The 19,243-nt window shown below is 38.5% G+C and overlaps 1 protein-coding gene across 3 annotated transcripts in view; it reads left to right on the forward strand.

The window, feature by feature from the left end:
- The first annotated feature begins 1,027 nt into the window (after window positions 1-1,027).
- Window positions 1,028-19,243, forward strand: part of NRDC (nardilysin convertase) — a 102,261-nt gene continuing 84,045 nt past the window's right edge. The window contains exon 1 of one of the 3 annotated variants that reach the window (XR_570652.2): window positions 1,028-1,557. Coding sequence is in view for 2 of the 3 variants with exons in the window: in XM_008699210.2 (XP_008697432.2) it covers window positions 1,214-1,557 (344 nt within the window). In the remaining variant the exon portion in view is untranslated. The remainder of the gene's footprint in view (window positions 1,558-19,243) is intronic. The other 2 variants (XM_008699210.2, XM_008699211.2) reach the window with 2 other exon arrangements.

Consider the following 19,243-nt stretch of genomic DNA (forward strand, 5'->3'; position numbering starts at 1 on the left):
AAGTTTATGTATTTATTTTGTTTTAAAGATTTTATTTGTCAGAGGGCACAAGCAGGGGGAGAGGCAAGCAGAGGGAGAAACAGGCTCCTTGCTGAGCAAGGAGCCCAGTGCAGGACTCAATCCCAGGACCCTGGGATCATGACAGGAAACAAAAGCCAAAGGCAGCTGCTTAACCAACTGAGCCACCCAGGCGTCCCCAAACTTAAGTTTAAATGTCTACTGTTTAAAGAAACTCTCTGACTAGACTAAAAATTTCCTTTTATGGCTTTTCACGATGATAAATTTAAAGGTTGGTGCCCTTGTTTAATGTCTTTCCTACTAGTTCTCTTGTAATTCCCAGTATCCTGTATTACCAGTACCTGGCACATATTAGGGGCTCAATTTATTGGTTGAATGAATAAATGCATGCCCTGCTATATAGAGTGTTACCATTATCTCTACAGTCGGGTGAAAAGTCTTTCACGCACTTTCTTAGGCTCTGAGGGGGAATACACCAATGTTCTCCAGGAGATAAGGTGGAGAACCACAACCGCTATCTCTGGCATACAGCTCAGGTCACTCCCTCGCAGCTTCCATCCGGCCCCGAAAAATACTTCCGGCGTTCCGCTTTTTGCGTGCTGAGTCACGGCTGAAGGCTACGCCCCGGGTGTGAAGGGCAGAATACAAAAAATATATAATTGGGGGGGGGGCCTTAGAAATTTCAGCTTCTCAGTTTTCTCATCAGGGGAATATTTTTTAAGAGCCGCGGATTATTTTTCAGTAGCTGCCTCACACCAACACCCCATCTACGTCATAAACGCGGCGCAAGCGCTTTTCTTCCCGTCGTCCTCCGCGCCACTCTCTCCGCCTCTTCTTCCTCGCCCCGCCCACCCGAGGTTTCCAGGTGCTCCGAGAATCCGGCCCAGTCTCTTTGGTCCCTTTTATTCTCTGTTCCCATTGGTTGTTTGCATGAGCGTGACCTCTCTTTTTGCCTCCTGATTGGCTAGAATTCGTAGCGTCATCGGCGGCCGGGAGGGCGGGGGGATGAGGGAAGCTGGCGTGAGGCAGACCAGGTTGGGGGAGGGGTTCAGGCCTGTCCTCCCCAGCGGCTGCGGCAGCACCAGCGCCGGCCGCCGCCGCCTCTGGAACGCGGAGGAGGAGGAGCGGCTGGAGGAGTAGGAGGAGGAGGTGGTCCCTGGCAAGCGGGATGCCCATGGCTCCGGCTTGGTGGTGAATGCTGAGGAGAGTCACGGTTGCTGCAGTCTGTGCCACCGGGAGGAAGTTGTGGTGTGAGGCCGGGCGGGAGCTCGCGGCGCGGTGGAGAATCCAAGCGCGGGGTCAGTGCGAAGACTCGGCTGCTGCCAGACCCTTTCCTACTCTGACTATGCCTGGAAGGAACAAGGCGAAATCTACCTGCAGCTGTCCTGACCTGCAGCCCAATGGACAGGATTTGGGCGAGAGCGGCCGGGTTGCCCGTCTAGGAGCTGATGAATCTGAGGAAGAGGGACGGAGGGGGCCTATTAATAATGCCGGAGACCCTGAGATCGTCAAGTCTCCCAGCGACCCCAAGCAATACCGGTGAGGGAGGAGGCTTGGACCGGGGAGGAGAGCCGGGTGCGGGCCTCTCTGTTGCTGACGCCGTCACTTCTTGTCTCTGTCTTCCAAAGGAGCGACAGGGGCACACTTCCCATCCCAGGTGCTTCCTTGGGTGGAAGTGGCAAGGGCAATTAGGGGCTTCCATGTGGTGTCAGCTGGACAAGTGCAAAGTCTTGCGTTCTACGAGGAATCAGGATGTCAGAATGGGAAGAGCTGTTCGAGTAATTTTGACATGGGCTAAAGCAAGAATGGAGGGTTTTTTGGAAGGCAAGCTGGATGGTGAGGGAGTCTTGGTATTATGTTATGAAGGAAAGTTGAAGGAGTTGGGAATTTTAATTCTGGAGAGGATATTTAAGGGGCATATTATCACTATCCAGAAGTATTCTAGGTGCCCGTGGCTGAAAGGGGTAAAACTGATGGGTGGAAGTTGCTAGAGGATGGTGTGGCTTCAGTAAAAGAGCTCGGACGTCATAGTTGGCCAAAGATGAAGTGGCTCGTTTCCATGGGTTGTTCCTAATTTACTAGAATGTTTGGGGGAATCTCTCCCAAGGTCTTGTTAGAGAGGACTTGATCAGTTGGGTGAGTCATAGAAGACTTGAGAGGTTTCTTCTAATTCTGAAATTGTCTACTTTTATGCTGGAATCCTCTGAACATCTTTAATAACTGGTGGCTCAGCCCCCACCTGAATATTTCTTTCAGAGGTAGCTTATTTCATAGAATGTTGTGACTATGATGAATTGTAAAGAGAGATCATATTGTCCAACAACTTCATTTTCCAGGTTGAGGCAATTGAGATCCAGAGAGTTGGCTTCTTAGAAGTAACAGCTGATATGAAAACCCTGTCCATTTGTCCATTGTCCAACAACTTCATTTTCTAGGTTGAGGCAATTGAGATCCAGAGAGTTGGCTTCTTAGAAGTAACAGCTGATATGAAAACCCTGTCCATTTGACACCAAATCCAGTGTACAATTTACTGATTTGTATAATGTTCTTACTCATATTGGGTTGGAAGGTGAAGGATTCTAGATCCCAATTTCTTAAAAGCCCCTACAGTGTTAGAGCAGGAAACAGCCTTGGAGGTGATCTTTTCCACTCCCCATTTCTCCCATTTGATAAATGACTGAAACTGAGGTCTAGAAAGAAGTGTTAGCCCCAAGTTTAAGACTGGCCTAATTTCTCCTTTCACCCCCAAGTCTAGAGATTAACAGTACACAACTCTTTGTACTATTTTTTGCAGGCTGCTGGGTCAAGAGATCTTTGTGGGGGGCTAAATTTTCTCTTTTTCTCATCGAAGATGAGAGTGGTTGCATTAGTAATATGTAAATGAGTAAATTGAAACCTTGATAAAAGGTGCTTACTTTCCAGATTAAAAGTTGAGTAACAGTTTGTTTTTTGTGCCTATATAAAATTATATATAACAACTCGTGTTTATAGAATATACACTATGTGTCAAATACTGTTTTAACTGCTTTAGATATTTCATTTAATGACTTCATTTTGGCGAATTTGACAAATGCTTAAGTCCTACTGTGTGCCAGGCGCTGCACTATCTTAAATCTTTTCTAAAACTTGATTGAGTATAACTTATTCTCGGTGTTGTGCATACAAAAATGAGTAAGACAGTCCCTGCCTTCAGGGAGCTTCCAATTTAGAAGAGCGACACACACCTATGTTAAAAAAAATGGGGGTAAAATTGGGGCACTAAAGTTTTATAGAAGCCATAATGAAGGTATATGCTAGATATATTGGGGAATAATATAAGGAGTTACAAACTATATTTAGGGGGAAAATTAGGAAAGACTGAAGAGGTAATACTTCAGGGGTATTCTTTGAATATATTGTTGCATTTCTATCTTGATGTGGTCCTTTGTCAAATCGTTGTTCTTAGTGTCTCACTTATTTTAAAATGAATGGAGTTGGTTAGAACAACAGTGCTTTCCAGTAACTTTCTCCTTTCAAAAGGAGCAGGTCTGCAAGTTTCAAATAGACTTATAAAGAAACATTGTTACTTTTTTTTTTTTAAGTAGGCTCCATGCCAATGATGGAGCCCAGTGCCGGGGCTTGAACTTATGGCCTTGAGATCAATATCTGAGTTGAGATCATGAGTCAGACGCTTAACCAACTGAGCCACCCAGGCACCCCAGGATTCTGTGACTATAAAGTTGGAAAACCTCAATACTAGATGATCTTTAAAGACTTATCCAACCTAAAGTGAAATTCTGTGAATTTTTGTAGTCAGAAACAGGCACGAGGCATCTACAGTTGGAAAGCTGAATTACCCTTCCAGGACCCTCTCAGATATTCTGTGAAGTTTTTGCACGTAGAACCAATTCCTCCTTTCACTGTATTTCCGTAGGATTTTGTACATGGTCCGTTACAGTACGTATCTATCAGATTATAATTATATGCCTTTTGAATGTGTGAATAAGAACCAGAGGCAGACCTGATTGAAGGAATATTATGGGGAAATAATGCCTGAAAATATTTGCATGCCAGTCTGCAGTTATTAAGTAGTAGCCTGTGGAATTTTACTTATGTATATGTGTAATTTGTATTCAGCTTTCTTGAAATGTTAAACATACCTGCAGGACAGCTATTCTGTTTTGTTAGGGATCTGTGTAAGTGGTAAGTGTTGATTTCCTTTTCATCTGCAAGAATTAAGGAATTTCAGGTTGGAAACTACTGTTCAAATCTTTATTGGTGTAAAGTGGAAATTCTAGATGGACAGAATTATTTAGTGCAGTCTAAATAGTAAATTATTTTAATAATGAAGAGGATTTAGGAAGTTTGAATTAACTTATATAAGTATAAAACACTGGGGCACCTGGCTGGCTCAGTCTGTGGAGCATGTGACTCTTGATCTTGGGGTTGTGAGTTCGAGCCCCATGTTGGGTGTAGAGTTGTTTAAAAATAAACTCTTTTTCTTTTTTTTTTGAAGATTTTATTTATTTGTCAGAGAGAGAGGAAGCACAAGCAGGAGGAGTGGCATGGAGAGGCAGAGGGAGAAGCAGGTTCCCCGCTGATCAGAGAGCCGAGGTGGGGCTTAATCCCAGGACCCTGGGATCCATGACCTTAGCTGAAGGCAGACACTTAACCGACTGAGCCACCCAGGCGTCCCAAAAATAAAATCTTAAAAAAAGATGTTTAACCAGTTTGTAAAAAGACCTGTGTTTTTCTGTGGAGGAGGGATGAAGAACAGTATGAAAAAGCTTATAAGCTTCTGAAGGGTAAGCTTTTTTATTTTAAATTTTGTTCACACTGTTATAAGTGAGAAGATGGTTATATTAATAAATTCTCGGTATACCATAGAAAATAATGGATGTGTGCTGAATAAGGTACAGGTTATTCCTGAGTGTTGTTTACTTATGTGCTTATGAGCAGAAAGAAGGATGTTCACAGTCCAAGTGAACATTTGCTGGCTTCCCAAAGAGTGGGGTGACACACTTCTGAACAGAAGCTTTAGGCAAATCTCAGATATCAGAATATACATCAGAGAACATTTTCTTTCGTATTGGATGGGAAGAACATGGGTTTATTTCTTGATCTTTACAACTAAAACCCCCTGGAATAGTAATGCTTTTTTTCGTATATGAGGCAGCAATTGCAGTGTGGTATATATACACTTTATTGGTAAGATTATAGAATCTGAGAGCTACAAAAGAAATCATGTACTTATATCTATATAAATTCTAGGAACTTGACACCATCCAACTCCTTGTTCTGATACCTGAATTTAAAACTTGATTTCAGGTGTACCTTCTTAGTCCTGTAAAGTAGAGACAAACTCCTTGTGAGATTCAAGCTCACTTAACAAAGTGAGTGCTTCTATGGTTGAAAAACATTAAATCTTGTGAATACTAATATGGCTTTAATAAATGTATCTTTGTTACCATTCCTTAGACTGATTTCTTCAATGTGGGCTGATGGGCTGGTAAGAATAGGAAGACCATTCTTAACTAAAATATTTCTTTTGGAAATAAGATTTAGCATTAAAAAGACCTCTAGCCCATTAAAAAGAATTCTAGTTCATCTAGACTACTGTTAGAGTTAGGGAGCAGATAGATACTGAAGCACAAAGGCATTAGATGTAATAGGTGCTTGAATGTGTAAAGTGTGGCATTTTTAGTCCTTTGTGTACCTAGTTTTCCATTATTATGTGACCTTGAGCATGTTAATCTCTCTAAGGCAGAGGACCTTTAAGGACACAGAAGAGGAGCAACCCATAAATACTGAAATTGAAAAGGAACAGTCAGGAAGCAGGAGAAAATGCTAGTGTTCCCCCCCCCCCCGCCCTTTTAAAATGAGGAGCCAGTGGAGGAAAATGCTTTAAGTAGTTCATTATTAGATTATTCTGAGAAGTCCGGTAATGTAAGAACAGAACAGTCTTGTGGAGACCCAAGAAATTATTTGGCCCCAGTGAAAGCAGTTTCAAAGGAATGGTAGGGAGGCAGAAGCTAGATCACAGTGAGTTACAAAGTGAGAAATTTTAAAGGGGAGTGGATGAGGTTTAGGATAAAGTATTATATGGGGTCAAGGGAGAATTTTTTCAAGACTGAAGAGACATGAGCATGTTTATATTGCCTGAGGAAAAAATAGTGAAAGAGGTTGAAGATACAGGAGATAATAGAGAGAACAAGATCCTTAGATGATTTCGTGAGGTCACAGGGTCAAGAATATTCATGAGGGGATTGGTTTTACAGAAACAGAAAATCTCATTAGAAAATGAAGGAAGGTGTAATGAAGAGTATGGAATCAGGCACTTCGGTATGGAAAGACTTCTTGCTTTATAGACCTTTTGCTCTGTAAAGTAAGCATTGGAGTTTTACTTAAGTGGTTTTTAAAGAAGTTGTGGGGCAAGTGGTGGGCAACAGAGGAAGCCTTTGGTGGTAAAGATTGAAATAGCTAATGTAGAGAATGAGTAAAGTATATTTGGGAAATAAGAGAAGTTGTGGGTTCTTGATCATGAAAATGACTTAAGTAAACCAGTGTTTTAAGAAGATTAATCTAAAGATAGTTTAGATCCATAGCATTAGGCAAGACTGGTTTAAGAGGTAATTATAGGGGCTCCTGGGTGGCTCAGTTGGTTAAGCGTCTGCCTTCAGCTCAGGTCATGATCCCAGGGTGCTGGGATCAAGTCCATGGCTGCGAGCTCTCTGCTTGGCAGCAAGGTCTCTGCTTGGCAGCAAGGTCTCTGCTCAGCGGGGAGCCTACTTCTCTCTCTACCTCTGCCGGTCACTCCCCCTGCTTGTGCTTTCTGTCAAATAAATAAAATCTTAAAAAAAAAAAAGTATAATTGTGTATTGAATGGTGTGCACTGATATATACTAGTCTTTCTCTAACTGACGTATTCCCTTTTTTACTTCTTTTTTCTTTCCCCTTACTAACTCAGGTTAGCTAGGCTAAAAACCCATGAATATGGAGACCATGTCCTCTTGTAGTTTCCAGCACATAGTAGATTCTCAAATAATATTTGTAGAATGTATAAATACATGAGTGCTCATATGCTAAATGTTTTCATGGAACTCTTGGGGGTATTCTGTCAGAAATTTTTCATTTTTATTATTTATTTTTAAGTTTTTTTTTTTTTTTTTTTTTTTTTTGATAGAGCGAGTGAGAGCACACAAGCCTGGGGGAGGAGCAGAGGGAGAGGGAGAAGCCCTCCCCGCTGAGCAGAGAGCCCACCTTAGGGCTCGGTCCCAGGAACCTGGGATCATGACCTGAGCTGAAGGCAGATGCCCAACCGAATGAGCCACCCAGGTGCCCCAGAAATTTTTTAGATTAAATATTTTAGATTACATTTTTAGATAAAAAAAATAATTACTTGGTATTCAAGGAAAACAGGAGAGGTAGGTTATAGAGGAAAATAATTTATACAAGTAGTAATAATATGTACAGTAATGTAGTATGTTTAATTCATGTAGAAGCTTGTGGAGCTTGGCAGATAGTTAGCAATCAAATGTTATTGTTTTAATATGTTCCCAATTAAATGATATTTGTAGCACTGTTCGTAAAAGCAAAAAATCGACAACTTTATTGTCCATTAGTTGGCTAAAGATTAAGTTATTATATAGTTATATAATGACAGTAATATGTAGCTATAAAAAATGGTTTTATACGGAAACGGAAATGGAAAGATGTCCTGTGTTTTATTGTTGAACGAAAAAAGCTAGTTGCTACCCAAAATATGTTGTATAATTCCATTTTTAAAAGGCAAAAATAACACCTCCCATTATATGTTTACCTAAAATGTAATTTTTTATGTTTAGATATGTACAGAGATGGTTAGGAATGATAGTAAGCTTATTTCTCTAGGGAAAGGTAGAAGGAATTTTACTTGTATTGTTTACTTTTTAATAATGAAGAAAGATCAGTCAGTAAATAAAAGTTATTATATGGTCATTGTAGGAAATTTAGATAATGAAAGTTTAAAAAACCCCTATAATCATTCCATCCAGCATTAACCGCTTATAACTACATTTTTGTAACCTTTATTTCTATGCATTTATAATTTGTGTATATATATTTAACCGAAGTATACTTGACATATAAGTTTCAGGTGTACAGCATAGTGATTTGCAAATTATCTGTATTGTCATATACTCACCATGATAAGTATAGTTCTGTCAGTGCACAAAATTGTTACAATATTATTGGCTGTATTCCCAATGCTGTACTTTTCTTCCCCGTGACTTACTTATTTTATAACCAGAAGTTTGTACCTCTTAATTTCCTTTACCTGTTTCACCTCTTCTTCCACCATCTCCCCTCTGGTGATCACTAGTTTTTCTTCATGAGTCTGTTTTTCTTTGTTGTTGTTTGTTTTGTTATTCAGATTCCATATGTAAGTGAAGTCATATGGCATTTATCTTTCTCTGTCTGACTTATCTCACTTAGTATAATGTCCTGTAGGTCTATCCATGTTTTCACAAATGGCAAGATTTCATTCTTCTTCTTGACTGAGTAATATTCCATTTGTATGTACCACATCTTCTTTATCCATTCATCTATCAGTGGGCACTTAGGTTGCTTCCATATCTTGGCTATTGTAAATGTTGCAGCAAATATAGGGGTGTGTATATCTTTTTGAATTAGTGTTTTCATTTTTCTTGGGTAAATACCCAGAAGTAGAATTACTGGATCCTTTGGTATTTGCATTTTTAGTTTTTGATGAACCTCTATACTGTTTTCCATAGTGATTGCACCAGTTTACACGTTCACTAATAGCACACAACAGTTCCCTTTTCTCCACATCCTTGCCTTGTTATTTCTTGTCTTTAGCTATTCTGACTGGTATGAGGTGCTTTCTCATTGGGTTTTGATATGGTTTTTCATGTTTCTGTTGGTCATCTATATGTTTTCTTTGGAACCTGTCTATTCAGGTCATCTGCCCATTTTTAATCAGATTATATTTTGGTGTTGACTTGTACAAGTTTTTTATTTTGGATGTTAGCCCCTTATTGGATGTATCATTTGCAAATACCTTCTCCCATTCAGGAGGTTGTGTTTTCGTTTCGTTGATGGCTTCATTTTCTGTGAAAGCTTTTTAGTTTGATACAGTCCCCATTTATTTTTGCTTTTGTTATCCCTTACGTGGGTAAACATATCCAGAAAAATATTGCTAAGGTTGATGCACAAGAGATTACTACTTGTGTTTTCTTTTAGGAGTTTTTATGGTTTTAAGTCTTACGTTTAGGTCTTTAATCCATTTTGTGTATGGTGTAAGAAAGTGGTTCAATTCCATTCTTTTGCATGTGGCTGTCCAGTTTTTCCACCACCATTTATTAAGAGACTGTCTTTTCCTCATTGTATATTTTTGCCTTCTTTGTCATAGATTAATCATATAAGCGCGCATTGGTTTATTTCTGGGCTCTCAATTCTGTTCCATTGATATATGTGTCTGTTTTGTGTCAGTACCATACTGTTTTGATATACATTTAAAAAATGGTCATGAACATTTTCTTATTGTTTTTCAATATACTTTGTCTATGTAGTGGTCCATTGTGTAGGTATACCATAATTTAATCATTACCATTTTAAAAGATAGATTGTCAAATTTTCCTTACCTAAGAAGTCTGTTTATTCCCTACAGAGTCCTTTGGGAGTGAACCCAATCATAATGAGTTTGGTAGGTATGTAGGGTAACCTCTGGTGATCTGGTCTGTTTCAAGGATATTCTCTAATTGGGAGACCTGGCAGGCAAGAAGATTGGTTTATTCTGGGACTTCCACTCTGACATAGACCTCATATTCATACTGTTTCCCAGAAGGAAGTCAATCCAACTTATAGGAAACTGAGTAGATTATAGGCCCTTTATTATAGACCCTTTCAGGTATTTGAGGTGGGGGGGGCGATGTGGCTGGGAGGGCTCCATTATATGGTTGGACCAGAATTTAACTGTGTTCAGAAGGGTTGGACGTACATTATAGTTTGAAAAGTTAACTTGGTCCTTTGAAGAGGTGTTCAGAGAGATTTTATATTTTTATTACTAATAAAATTATTATACTAAATTATTATACTAAAAAAAATTCTTCAAATAATAACTGGTATTTGTTGAGTGCTTACTGTGTACTAGGTCCTCTTATAAAGAGTTTATGTAGATTACCTCATTTAATCTTTACAGTAACCCTATTAGGTAGTACTCTTATTACATGATAGCCTAAAATGCTATTTTATGAAAACATTCTGAGCAGGTACGGAGCACTGATTAGTGTAAATGGATTGTGTTCTCTCAATTGGTTCCATCTAAGCATACGTCTTACCATGACAGATAAGCTCCAAGCCCCTCAATTTTTGGTTTCTTTCTCGCTTTATCTTCTGTTGTGCTGTTTTGTACTCTTTTTCTTGGCACATGCTGTACTCTTTGGTTACTTTTGCCTTATGAGTTGAAGCATTACCTCCTTTGTGAATCCTTTTATGTATGAATGTATGTAATCTCTGTGATCAAGAGTTGCGTGCTATACTGACTGAGCCAGCCAGGTGCCCCAGTGAATCCTTTCTGACTCTTACCTCAGTCTTCCCCTCCCGCAGGTGAGTTATTTACTCCCTTATGTACCCTTGTAGCAATTTTTTTCAAGCTGTTTTATATTTTTATAAGTTAATTTATCTTTCCCCCTTATTTCGAAATGTTTGTATGGAGGGACTTTGTCTCTTTGAGTCTTTGCATGTCTTTTCTTCTGTTACTAATAAGTCACGTATCTGTACCTTTTTTTTTTTTTAAGATTTTTTACTTTATTTATTTGACAGAGAGAGACAGTGAAAGAGGGAACACAAGCAAGGGAAGTGTGAGAGGGAGAAGCAGGCTTCCCGCTGAGCAGGGAGCCCGATGCAGGACTTGATCCCAGGACCCTGGGATCACGACCTGAGCTGAAGGCAGACGCTTAACGGCTGAGCCACCCAGGCGCCCCACATATCTGTACCTCTGTCTATTTTTTTTTTTAACAATTCTTTAATTTTTTTTTAAAGATTTTATTTATTTATATGACAGAGAGAGACAGCCAGAGAGAAAGGGAACACAAGCAGGGGAAGTGGGAGAGGAAGAAGCAGTCTCATAGCAGAGGAGCCTGATGTGGGGCTCGATCCCATAACGCCGGGATCACGCCCTGAACCGAAGGCAGACGCTTAACAACTGCGCCACCCAGGCACCCCTGTACCTCTGCCTAAAACCCATCACTCCATTTGTGCACTAGCTTCCATCCCCTTTATTGATACTATCCATCAATTACTCCAGCAATTTTTCCCCTTCCATTTTGCATCATCGGTTTCTCCCTTTTACTGGATCATTTCCATGAGTACACAAATATGTCATAATTGTTCCTGTCTTCAGGGAAAAGACATTTCCTTATTCCACATCCCCTCTGAATTATGCCCTTCCATCTACTCAAGTTTCTTGGTTTTTCTTTATAGCAAAGCTTGTTATAAGAATTGTCTATACTTGGGGCACCTGGATGGCTCAGTCATTTGAGCCTCCAGTTCTTGTTTCGGCTCAGGTCATGATCTCATGGGTCGTGGGATGGAGCCCCAAGTGGGGCTTTATGCTCAGAGGGAGTCTGCCTGCAGTCTCCCTCTGCTTCTCCCCCCACTCACACATGCACATGTGCATGCTCTATCTCTCTCATAAAAAAATAAATAAATCTTAAAGAAAGGATTGTCTATACTTGAAATTTGCAGTTCACTTAGCCCCATTATTTCTTTTTTTTGAGAATGTCCATTTTAATTTGTAATTATTTTCATTTAATATTTGTATCTTTCATTGCCGTTACTATGCTCCACAGCATCATTAAAAATTTTTTTTAAATTGATGTATAGTTGACACATTATTTCTTGAACTCAGAGTGGTCTTTTGCCATTATTGCTATATCAAAATAGCTGTTTTCAAGATCACCAATATCCTTTACAGTTGGTTAGTTCTCAAGTTCTTATCTCACTTGGCCTTTCAGTATCATATGACACGGTTAATCATTCTTTTCTTCTTGAAATGCTGTTTTCAGATGGTTCCCAAGTCAATCAATACTGTTCTACTTCTCTTCCTGCCTCATTCGAAGATTCCTCCTTATCTCCTTGACCTCTAAATTTTGGAGTGCCAAGGCCTTAGACTTCAGGCCTCTTTGCCCTGTCTTTCTTTGCTCTCTGTGTTATCTCATTCAGTTTCATTGGCTTTAAATAGCACCCTATATAAAGTAACAATTTTACTCAGGTTCCCAATCCCTGTACTTTCTTACAGTTATGTTTCTTTTTTTTTAAGATTTTATTTATTTATTTGACAGAGATAGAGACAGCCAGCGAGAGAGGGAACACAAGCAGGGGGAGTGGGAGAGGAAGAAGCAGGCTCATAGCGGAGGAGCCTGACGTGGGGCTTGATCCCATAACGCCGGGATCACGCCCTGAGCTGAAGGCAGATGCTTAACCGCTGTGCCACCCAGGCGCCCCCTTACAGTTATGTTTCTTCAAAGCACTTATTGCTATTTGATATACTATATATTTACTGGTTTGTGAGAACAAGGAGTTTCTTTTGTTCACTGCTGTATCCCCATTGCCTAGATTATTGCCTGTTTTATAGTCTTGCTTCCTTCTCTGACTCCTTTATCCTTTTCACCTCTGGCCTGATTGTTACATAAAGATATATTTTTCAGTCTTTTTTTTCTTTTTAATCATTTTATTTCTTACTTTTGTTTCAGATCAAAAAAGAATTTTAAAAAAAAATATTTATTTGACACACTGAGAGAGAGCACAAGCCAGGGGGAGAGGCAGAGGGAGAAGCAGACTCCCTGTTGAGCAGAGAACCCGATTCAGAGCTCGATCCCAGCACCCTGGGATCATGACCCGAGCCAAAGGCAGACACTTAACTGACTGAGCCACCCAGGTGCCCCTAAAAAAATTTTTTTTAGGAAATAAAACTGTACCAACACAACCAACACAGTTGAAACTTTATAACTGCTCCTCCCATGTCATTCTTTACCCTCTTTTCCCAGTATTAATCACCATCTCAGTTAGATATATGTACCATTCCTATGTATATTTTTATACTTTTTATCAAATATACATTTATCTGTAAACAGTATATATTTTAAGACATATAAATAGAAATTGTCATGTTAGATGTCTCATAACCTTTTTTTGGTTTTGTTTAGTTTAACATTGCTTTTGAGATTTTTCAGTGCTCATAAGTATAATTCTCTATGTTAAATGCTGTTTAAGGGACGCCTGAGTGGCACAGCGGTTAAGCGTCTGCCTTCAGCTCAGGGCGTGATCCTGGCGTTATGGGATCGAGCCCCACATCAGGCTCCTCTGCTATGAGCCTGCTTCTTCCTCTCCCACTCCCTGCTGTGTTCCCTCTCTCGCTGGCTGTCTCTCTCTCTCTGTTAAATAAATAAATAAAATCTTTAAAAAAAAATGCTGTTTAGTAATATCTTGTATTAATACATCACAATTTATCTGTTTTCCTGTTACTGGTCATTTAGATTATTCCCAGTTTTCTGTTTTTTTTTATGATTATGCCAACCATTTATCTTTTCTCTGATTGTTGGACATTTAACTTGTTCCCAGTGTTCAGTGAACATTTTATACATGACTCCTTGGGCACACATTTGAGAGTTTATATACCTATAAGTGAAACAACTAATTTTTAACTAGATGTTGCCAAAGTACTCTTCTAATAGGCTGTACTATTTTACATTTATGCCAACAGAGCATTAAGGTTCCTCCTCCTATACCTTCCTACCAACTCTTGATATTTTTAGATTTAAAAAAAATTATTGAGAATCTGATCTGTAGGAATTATTTTTCTCTTATTATTTTTTTTAGAGCGCAAGCACGTGAGCATGTGAGTGAAGGGGGAGGGGCAAAACGAGAGGGAGAGAGAGAATCTTAAGCGGGCTCCATTCCCTCTGTGGAGCCCAATGTGGGGCTCAGTCTTATGAGCCTGGGATCATGATCTGAGCAGAAATGAAGAGTAGGATGCTTAACCAACTGAGCTACCCAGGTGCCCCTATTTTTCTCTTCTAAAAAGTCCTTTTATTTGCATTTTCTCTTATTACTAATAAGATCAAGCATTATTTCATGTTTCCTGACCATTTGGATTTCTCCTTTTATGAATTGTCCATTTTGGTGGGAGGGCGTTCTTTCTTTTCCTCTTTAAAATTGACTTATAAGAATTCTTTATATATTTTGAATCCTTTATTGGTTATATGAGTTGCAAATATATTCTCTAAGTCTATATAAACTTATCTTCACCCTTTGTTTATAAAATCTCAAAATTTAATCAGATTTCTGCATCTTTATGGTTTGTGCTTTTTTCATCTGATTTATTTTCTTCTAGAGGTTTTACAGTTTTGCTTTTATATGTGGGTATGGATCTAATTTTATTACTGTTTTATAAAAATATGTACAACTGTGTTGTTCAAGCACATCTTTTGAAGTCTATACCCCAGAAGTCACCAAATGTTTTCTGTAAAGGGCTCTATAACAAACATTTTAGGCTTTGTCAATCAAGAGGCAAAATTAAAGATATTATGTAGGTACTTCTATAACAAGGAAGAAAACAAATTTCTTCAATTTTTTTAGATTTCTGCAAATTTTAAGTAAAATTTTTATTAAGTTCAAAATATAGTAATAGTACTTGTTTAAAAAATATTTATTTATTTATTGAGAGAGAGAATGAGCAGAGAGGAGGGACAGAGCGGGGGAGAGAGAGAGAGGGAGAGAGAGAGAGGGAGAAAGAAAGCAGACTCCCTGCTGAGCAGGGAGCCTGATGTGGGGCTCAATCCCAGGACCTGGAGATCATGACCTGAGCCGAAGGCACATGCTTAACCCGACTGAGCCACCCAGGTGCCCCGTGATAGTACTTTTTTGATAGTACAGATCAACTAGTGAGAAGAGTAGAATTCTTTTTATTGGGATAGCATTTTTGGGGGGGTTCACAGTGTTTCTCATTATCAAAGTTCATTGCGACTGTGCATCTGTTAATACTGGTTTGTAATGAGACTTCATTATTTTTCATCTCTGAAAATATGTTTTCATCCTGACAGGTTCTGCCAAATACTGGTATCAGTCCATTGAGTATATGCTTTTAATTTAGCATATTCGTGGCTTGGAAGGTATTTATACAATTCTGTTAGATCCTTGTGATATTTTTGCCCTTTAGTGTGTCATTACGTTGCAGGTTAATCACTTCTGATTGAAAATTAGTTGGAAACTCCTCAGTTAGTTGGAGTCTTTACACAGTTAAAAGGATTTTGAAATATGGATATTTCCTTTGTGCTTGCACCAGGGCCTGAAAAACATTGCTAGAACTATAGTTTGCTTGGAAAACATACTGTTGCAAATTTGTGTGGGAATGGAGATATGGCTTCTTGTTTTAACTTTTGACAGCACAGGAAGTGTATAAAGCAGCTTGCCATTACGGTGATTCAGATAACATTAGTTGTTGAAATGACTTTACCATAAGATGTTTTGCATAAGTGCTATTTTGTAATTTTGGGTTGAATTCATTAAGAAACACTGTTGAGCCTTCAGCAAAAGCTAACTTCCAATGCCATTTGGTTTGACAGTAGTGGTTGAAGGCTGTTCTTTTTCACAAAAATTTCAATCTTGTCCTGGAACTTAAAAATTGCAATAAAATGTTCCCATTGCTAAGCCATCAAACCTCTCTATAGTAAGGTAATTCAAGATATTCAGCTTCTGTTTCTGAAAAAAAATTCACAGAACTGATTATTGTAAAGTCTTCAAGAGTAAATGACACTACTGTCTCACTAATACACGATTCAAATATTTTCTGTAAAGTACTGCTGATGAATAAGACAATGAATAATTGTAGGCTTTGAAACACCTCACAAAAGGTAAATTTGTTTAAACCTTTTTTCCTGCTCCATACAAGTTTTTACCAACAGTAGTAGTAATATGTATTAGATTCCACTTCCAGTTGTAGTGCATTCATGTTTTCTCAACCTCTTTGAAAATATTCTTGTAGGGGTGCGTGGGTGGCTCAGTTGGTTAAGCATCTGCCTTCAGCTCAGGTCATGATCTCAGGGTCCTGGGATCAAGCCCTGCATTGGGCTCTGTTTCTCTCTCTGTGATCTCTCTTGCTTTCACTCTCTCAAATAAATAAAATATATATATATATATAGTTCTTCCTTGCAGAATATTCATGGAGGCTAATTGCTCAGTCACTTCAAACTTGGCACTGACTACTCAAGTAAACAGCTGAGATGTTGGTAACATTTCTTGGCACATCAAGAGTCAAAATCTTGAAACCATTTGCCTTGTTTTTAACTGCTTATCAGTACTAACTCCTCAAATCTTTGAGCAGTAGTTCTCAAGAAAGACTAATAGTCCTAAGCAAGTTTATTTTCTCTGGATAAATTTCTCCAGCTGCTACGGTCTAACTCATAATTGGTAAATAGCTTTCCTTGCTTGGCCAACAGTGATGCCACTCAGAAACTTACTTTGGTTGCAGTCTCATTTTCATTTTTAATTTATGTGAAGAAATTCTGCTGTAATGAGGTATTTCATTTTAAATTTTCTAATTTTTCTGATTGTTGCTTTCTTGTGAGTGGTGAATATTGTGGTGAATGCTAAGTCTTGGTAATATTTTATTCTTTTAGCCTAGCTGTAATACTATATAATAAACGTAATCCTTTGTTATTATTTGATAACAGAATCCACACTAACGGTGTAAGATTCAAATTCCACTTTCCCCTTTCCTTATTTGGATAAGATGAATATGTATTGCTACTTTAAAAAAAAGTTGCACTACAGTGATGCATGTGGCACTTGAAATGCTGGTGAGTTATAAGTGCATTGCTGCAATTTTTAGGGCATGGAACAGCAGTTCACAGCAGTGAAAATGCCACATGTGTCTCTGTCACAACTACTAGCTGTGCCAATGTAAGGAGAATGCGGCCAGAGAAGATATGTAAATGAATGAGTGCAGTTGTGTTCCAGTAAAACTTTATGGAGACTGGAATTTGAATTTTAGAAAATTTCATGTATCATGAAATATTCTTTCATTGATTTTTTAAAAAACTGTTTAAAAAAAATAAAAAAAAAAGACATCCCAATTTTTCAGTATGTTGTTTATACTGAGACATGTACTCTATTATAATTACATGTTCCTTCTTGAGTTGCCTTATTTATTGTTTTTTTAAGATTTTTTAAAATTTATTTTAGGGAGAGCATGTAAGTAGGGGGCGGGGCAGAGGGAGAGAGTCTTCAAGCAGACTCCCCGCTGAGCCTGTTGCAGGCCAGCCCGCTACCCATGATATCATGACCTGAGCCGAAACCAAGAGTCCGAGGCCAACCAACTGAGCCACCCAGGTGCCCCTAATTGCCTTATTTTTAAGAACAGCTTTATTGTGCTATAATTCACATACCATACGATGCACTCATTTAAAGCATACAACTCAGTAGCTTTTAGTATATTTACAGTTGTGCATCCATAACCACAATTTTAGAACATCTTTATAACCTCAAAAGAGAATCCCACACCCCTTACCTGTCAGTCTCCCCAGTTTCCCACCTCCATAGCCCTAAGCAAATACTCATCTGTTTTCTGTCTCTCTAGATTTACCTATTCTGGACATTTTATATAAACGGAATCATATAATACTTCATCTTTTGTGATTGGCTGCTTTCATTTAGCATAATGGTTTCAAGGTTCATCTGTGTTTCACCATGTATCAGTACTTCATTTATTGCTGAGTAATATTCCATTGTATGAATATGCCACATTTTATTTATATATTCAACAGTTGGTGGATACTTTTTGCTATTATGAGTAATGCTGCTATGAACATACATGTATAAGCTTTTGTGTGAACTTGTTTTTATTTGGGATATATAAGAAATAGGGATAGAATTGCTGGGTCGCATGGAAACTATTTAACCAGGATTTTTCAGACTATTTTCCAGAGTGGCCGTACTGTTTTACATTCCCACTAGCAGTATAAGGGAATTCCAGTTTCTCTACATCCTCACCAACACTCGTTACAATTTTTTTTTTGTAGTTTCAAGTTTTTATTTAAATTCCAGTTAACATACAGTGTGATATTAGTTTCAGGTGTAGAATTTAGTGGATTCATCACTTACATAATAACACCCAGTGCTCATCACAAGTGTCCTCCTTACTACCCATCACCCATTTAACCCATCCCCCTCCCCATCACCCCTCCAGCAACCCTCAGTTTGTTCTCTATAGTTTAATCCGTTTTATGGTTTGCCTCTCACCCCCACCATGTTCATCTCTTTTGTTTCACATACGAGTGAAATCATACGGTAGTTGTCTTTCTCTGACTTATTTCATTTAGCATAATACTCTCTAGCTCCATCCTTGTTCTTGCAAATGGCAAGATTTCATTCCTTTTTATGGCTGAGTAATATTCCATTATACACACACACACACACACACACCCCCCACATCTTCTTTATCCATTCATCAGTCGTTTAGACATTTGGGCTCTTTCCATAATTTGGCTATTGTTGATTATGCTGCTATAAACATCAGGGTGCATGTATCCCTTCAAATCAGTATTTTTGTACCCTTTAGGTAAATACTTAGCAATGCAATTGCTGGATCGTAAAATTGCTATTTTTAACTTTTTGAGGAGCTCCCTACTGTTTTTCAGAGTGGCTGCTCCAGTTTGTATTACCACCAATCGTGTAAGAGGGTTCCCTTTTCTCGGCAGCCTTGCCAACATCTGTTGTTTCCTGTATTGTTAATTTTAGCCATTCTGACAGGTGTGAGGTGATAGCTCATTGTAGTTTTGATTATAGCCATCCTATTAGGTGATTTGCATTTCCCTGATGGGTGATGTTGAACATCTTTTCATGTGCTTGTTGGTCATCTTATTGTCTTATACTGTATGTATCTTATTTGGAGAATGTCTATTTAGGTCCTTTGCTCATCTTTATTTTTTGTTTTAATTGAGTAGTAATAAGAGTAGTAATAAGTTTTTGTATATTCTAGATACAGGTCTCATTAAATAATTTACAAAATTTTTCTTTTGGTAGTATTCTTTGAAGCACAAAAGTTTTTAATTTTGATGTCTAGTTTATTTTTTCTTTTGTTGTATGTACTTTTGGTGTCATATCTAAGATGCCTTATTATTATTTTTGTTTAGCGCTCTTTGTGATCTAATATGAATTCCACCTTTTCTGCCAGCTTTAATACTTCTCC

This window comes from Ursus maritimus, unplaced genomic scaffold (assembly GCF_017311325.1).
Source record: "Ursus maritimus isolate PB19 unplaced genomic scaffold, ASM1731132v1 scaffold_12, whole genome shotgun sequence".
In the NCBI taxonomy this organism is placed as follows: Eukaryota; Metazoa; Chordata; class Mammalia; order Carnivora; family Ursidae; genus Ursus; species Ursus maritimus.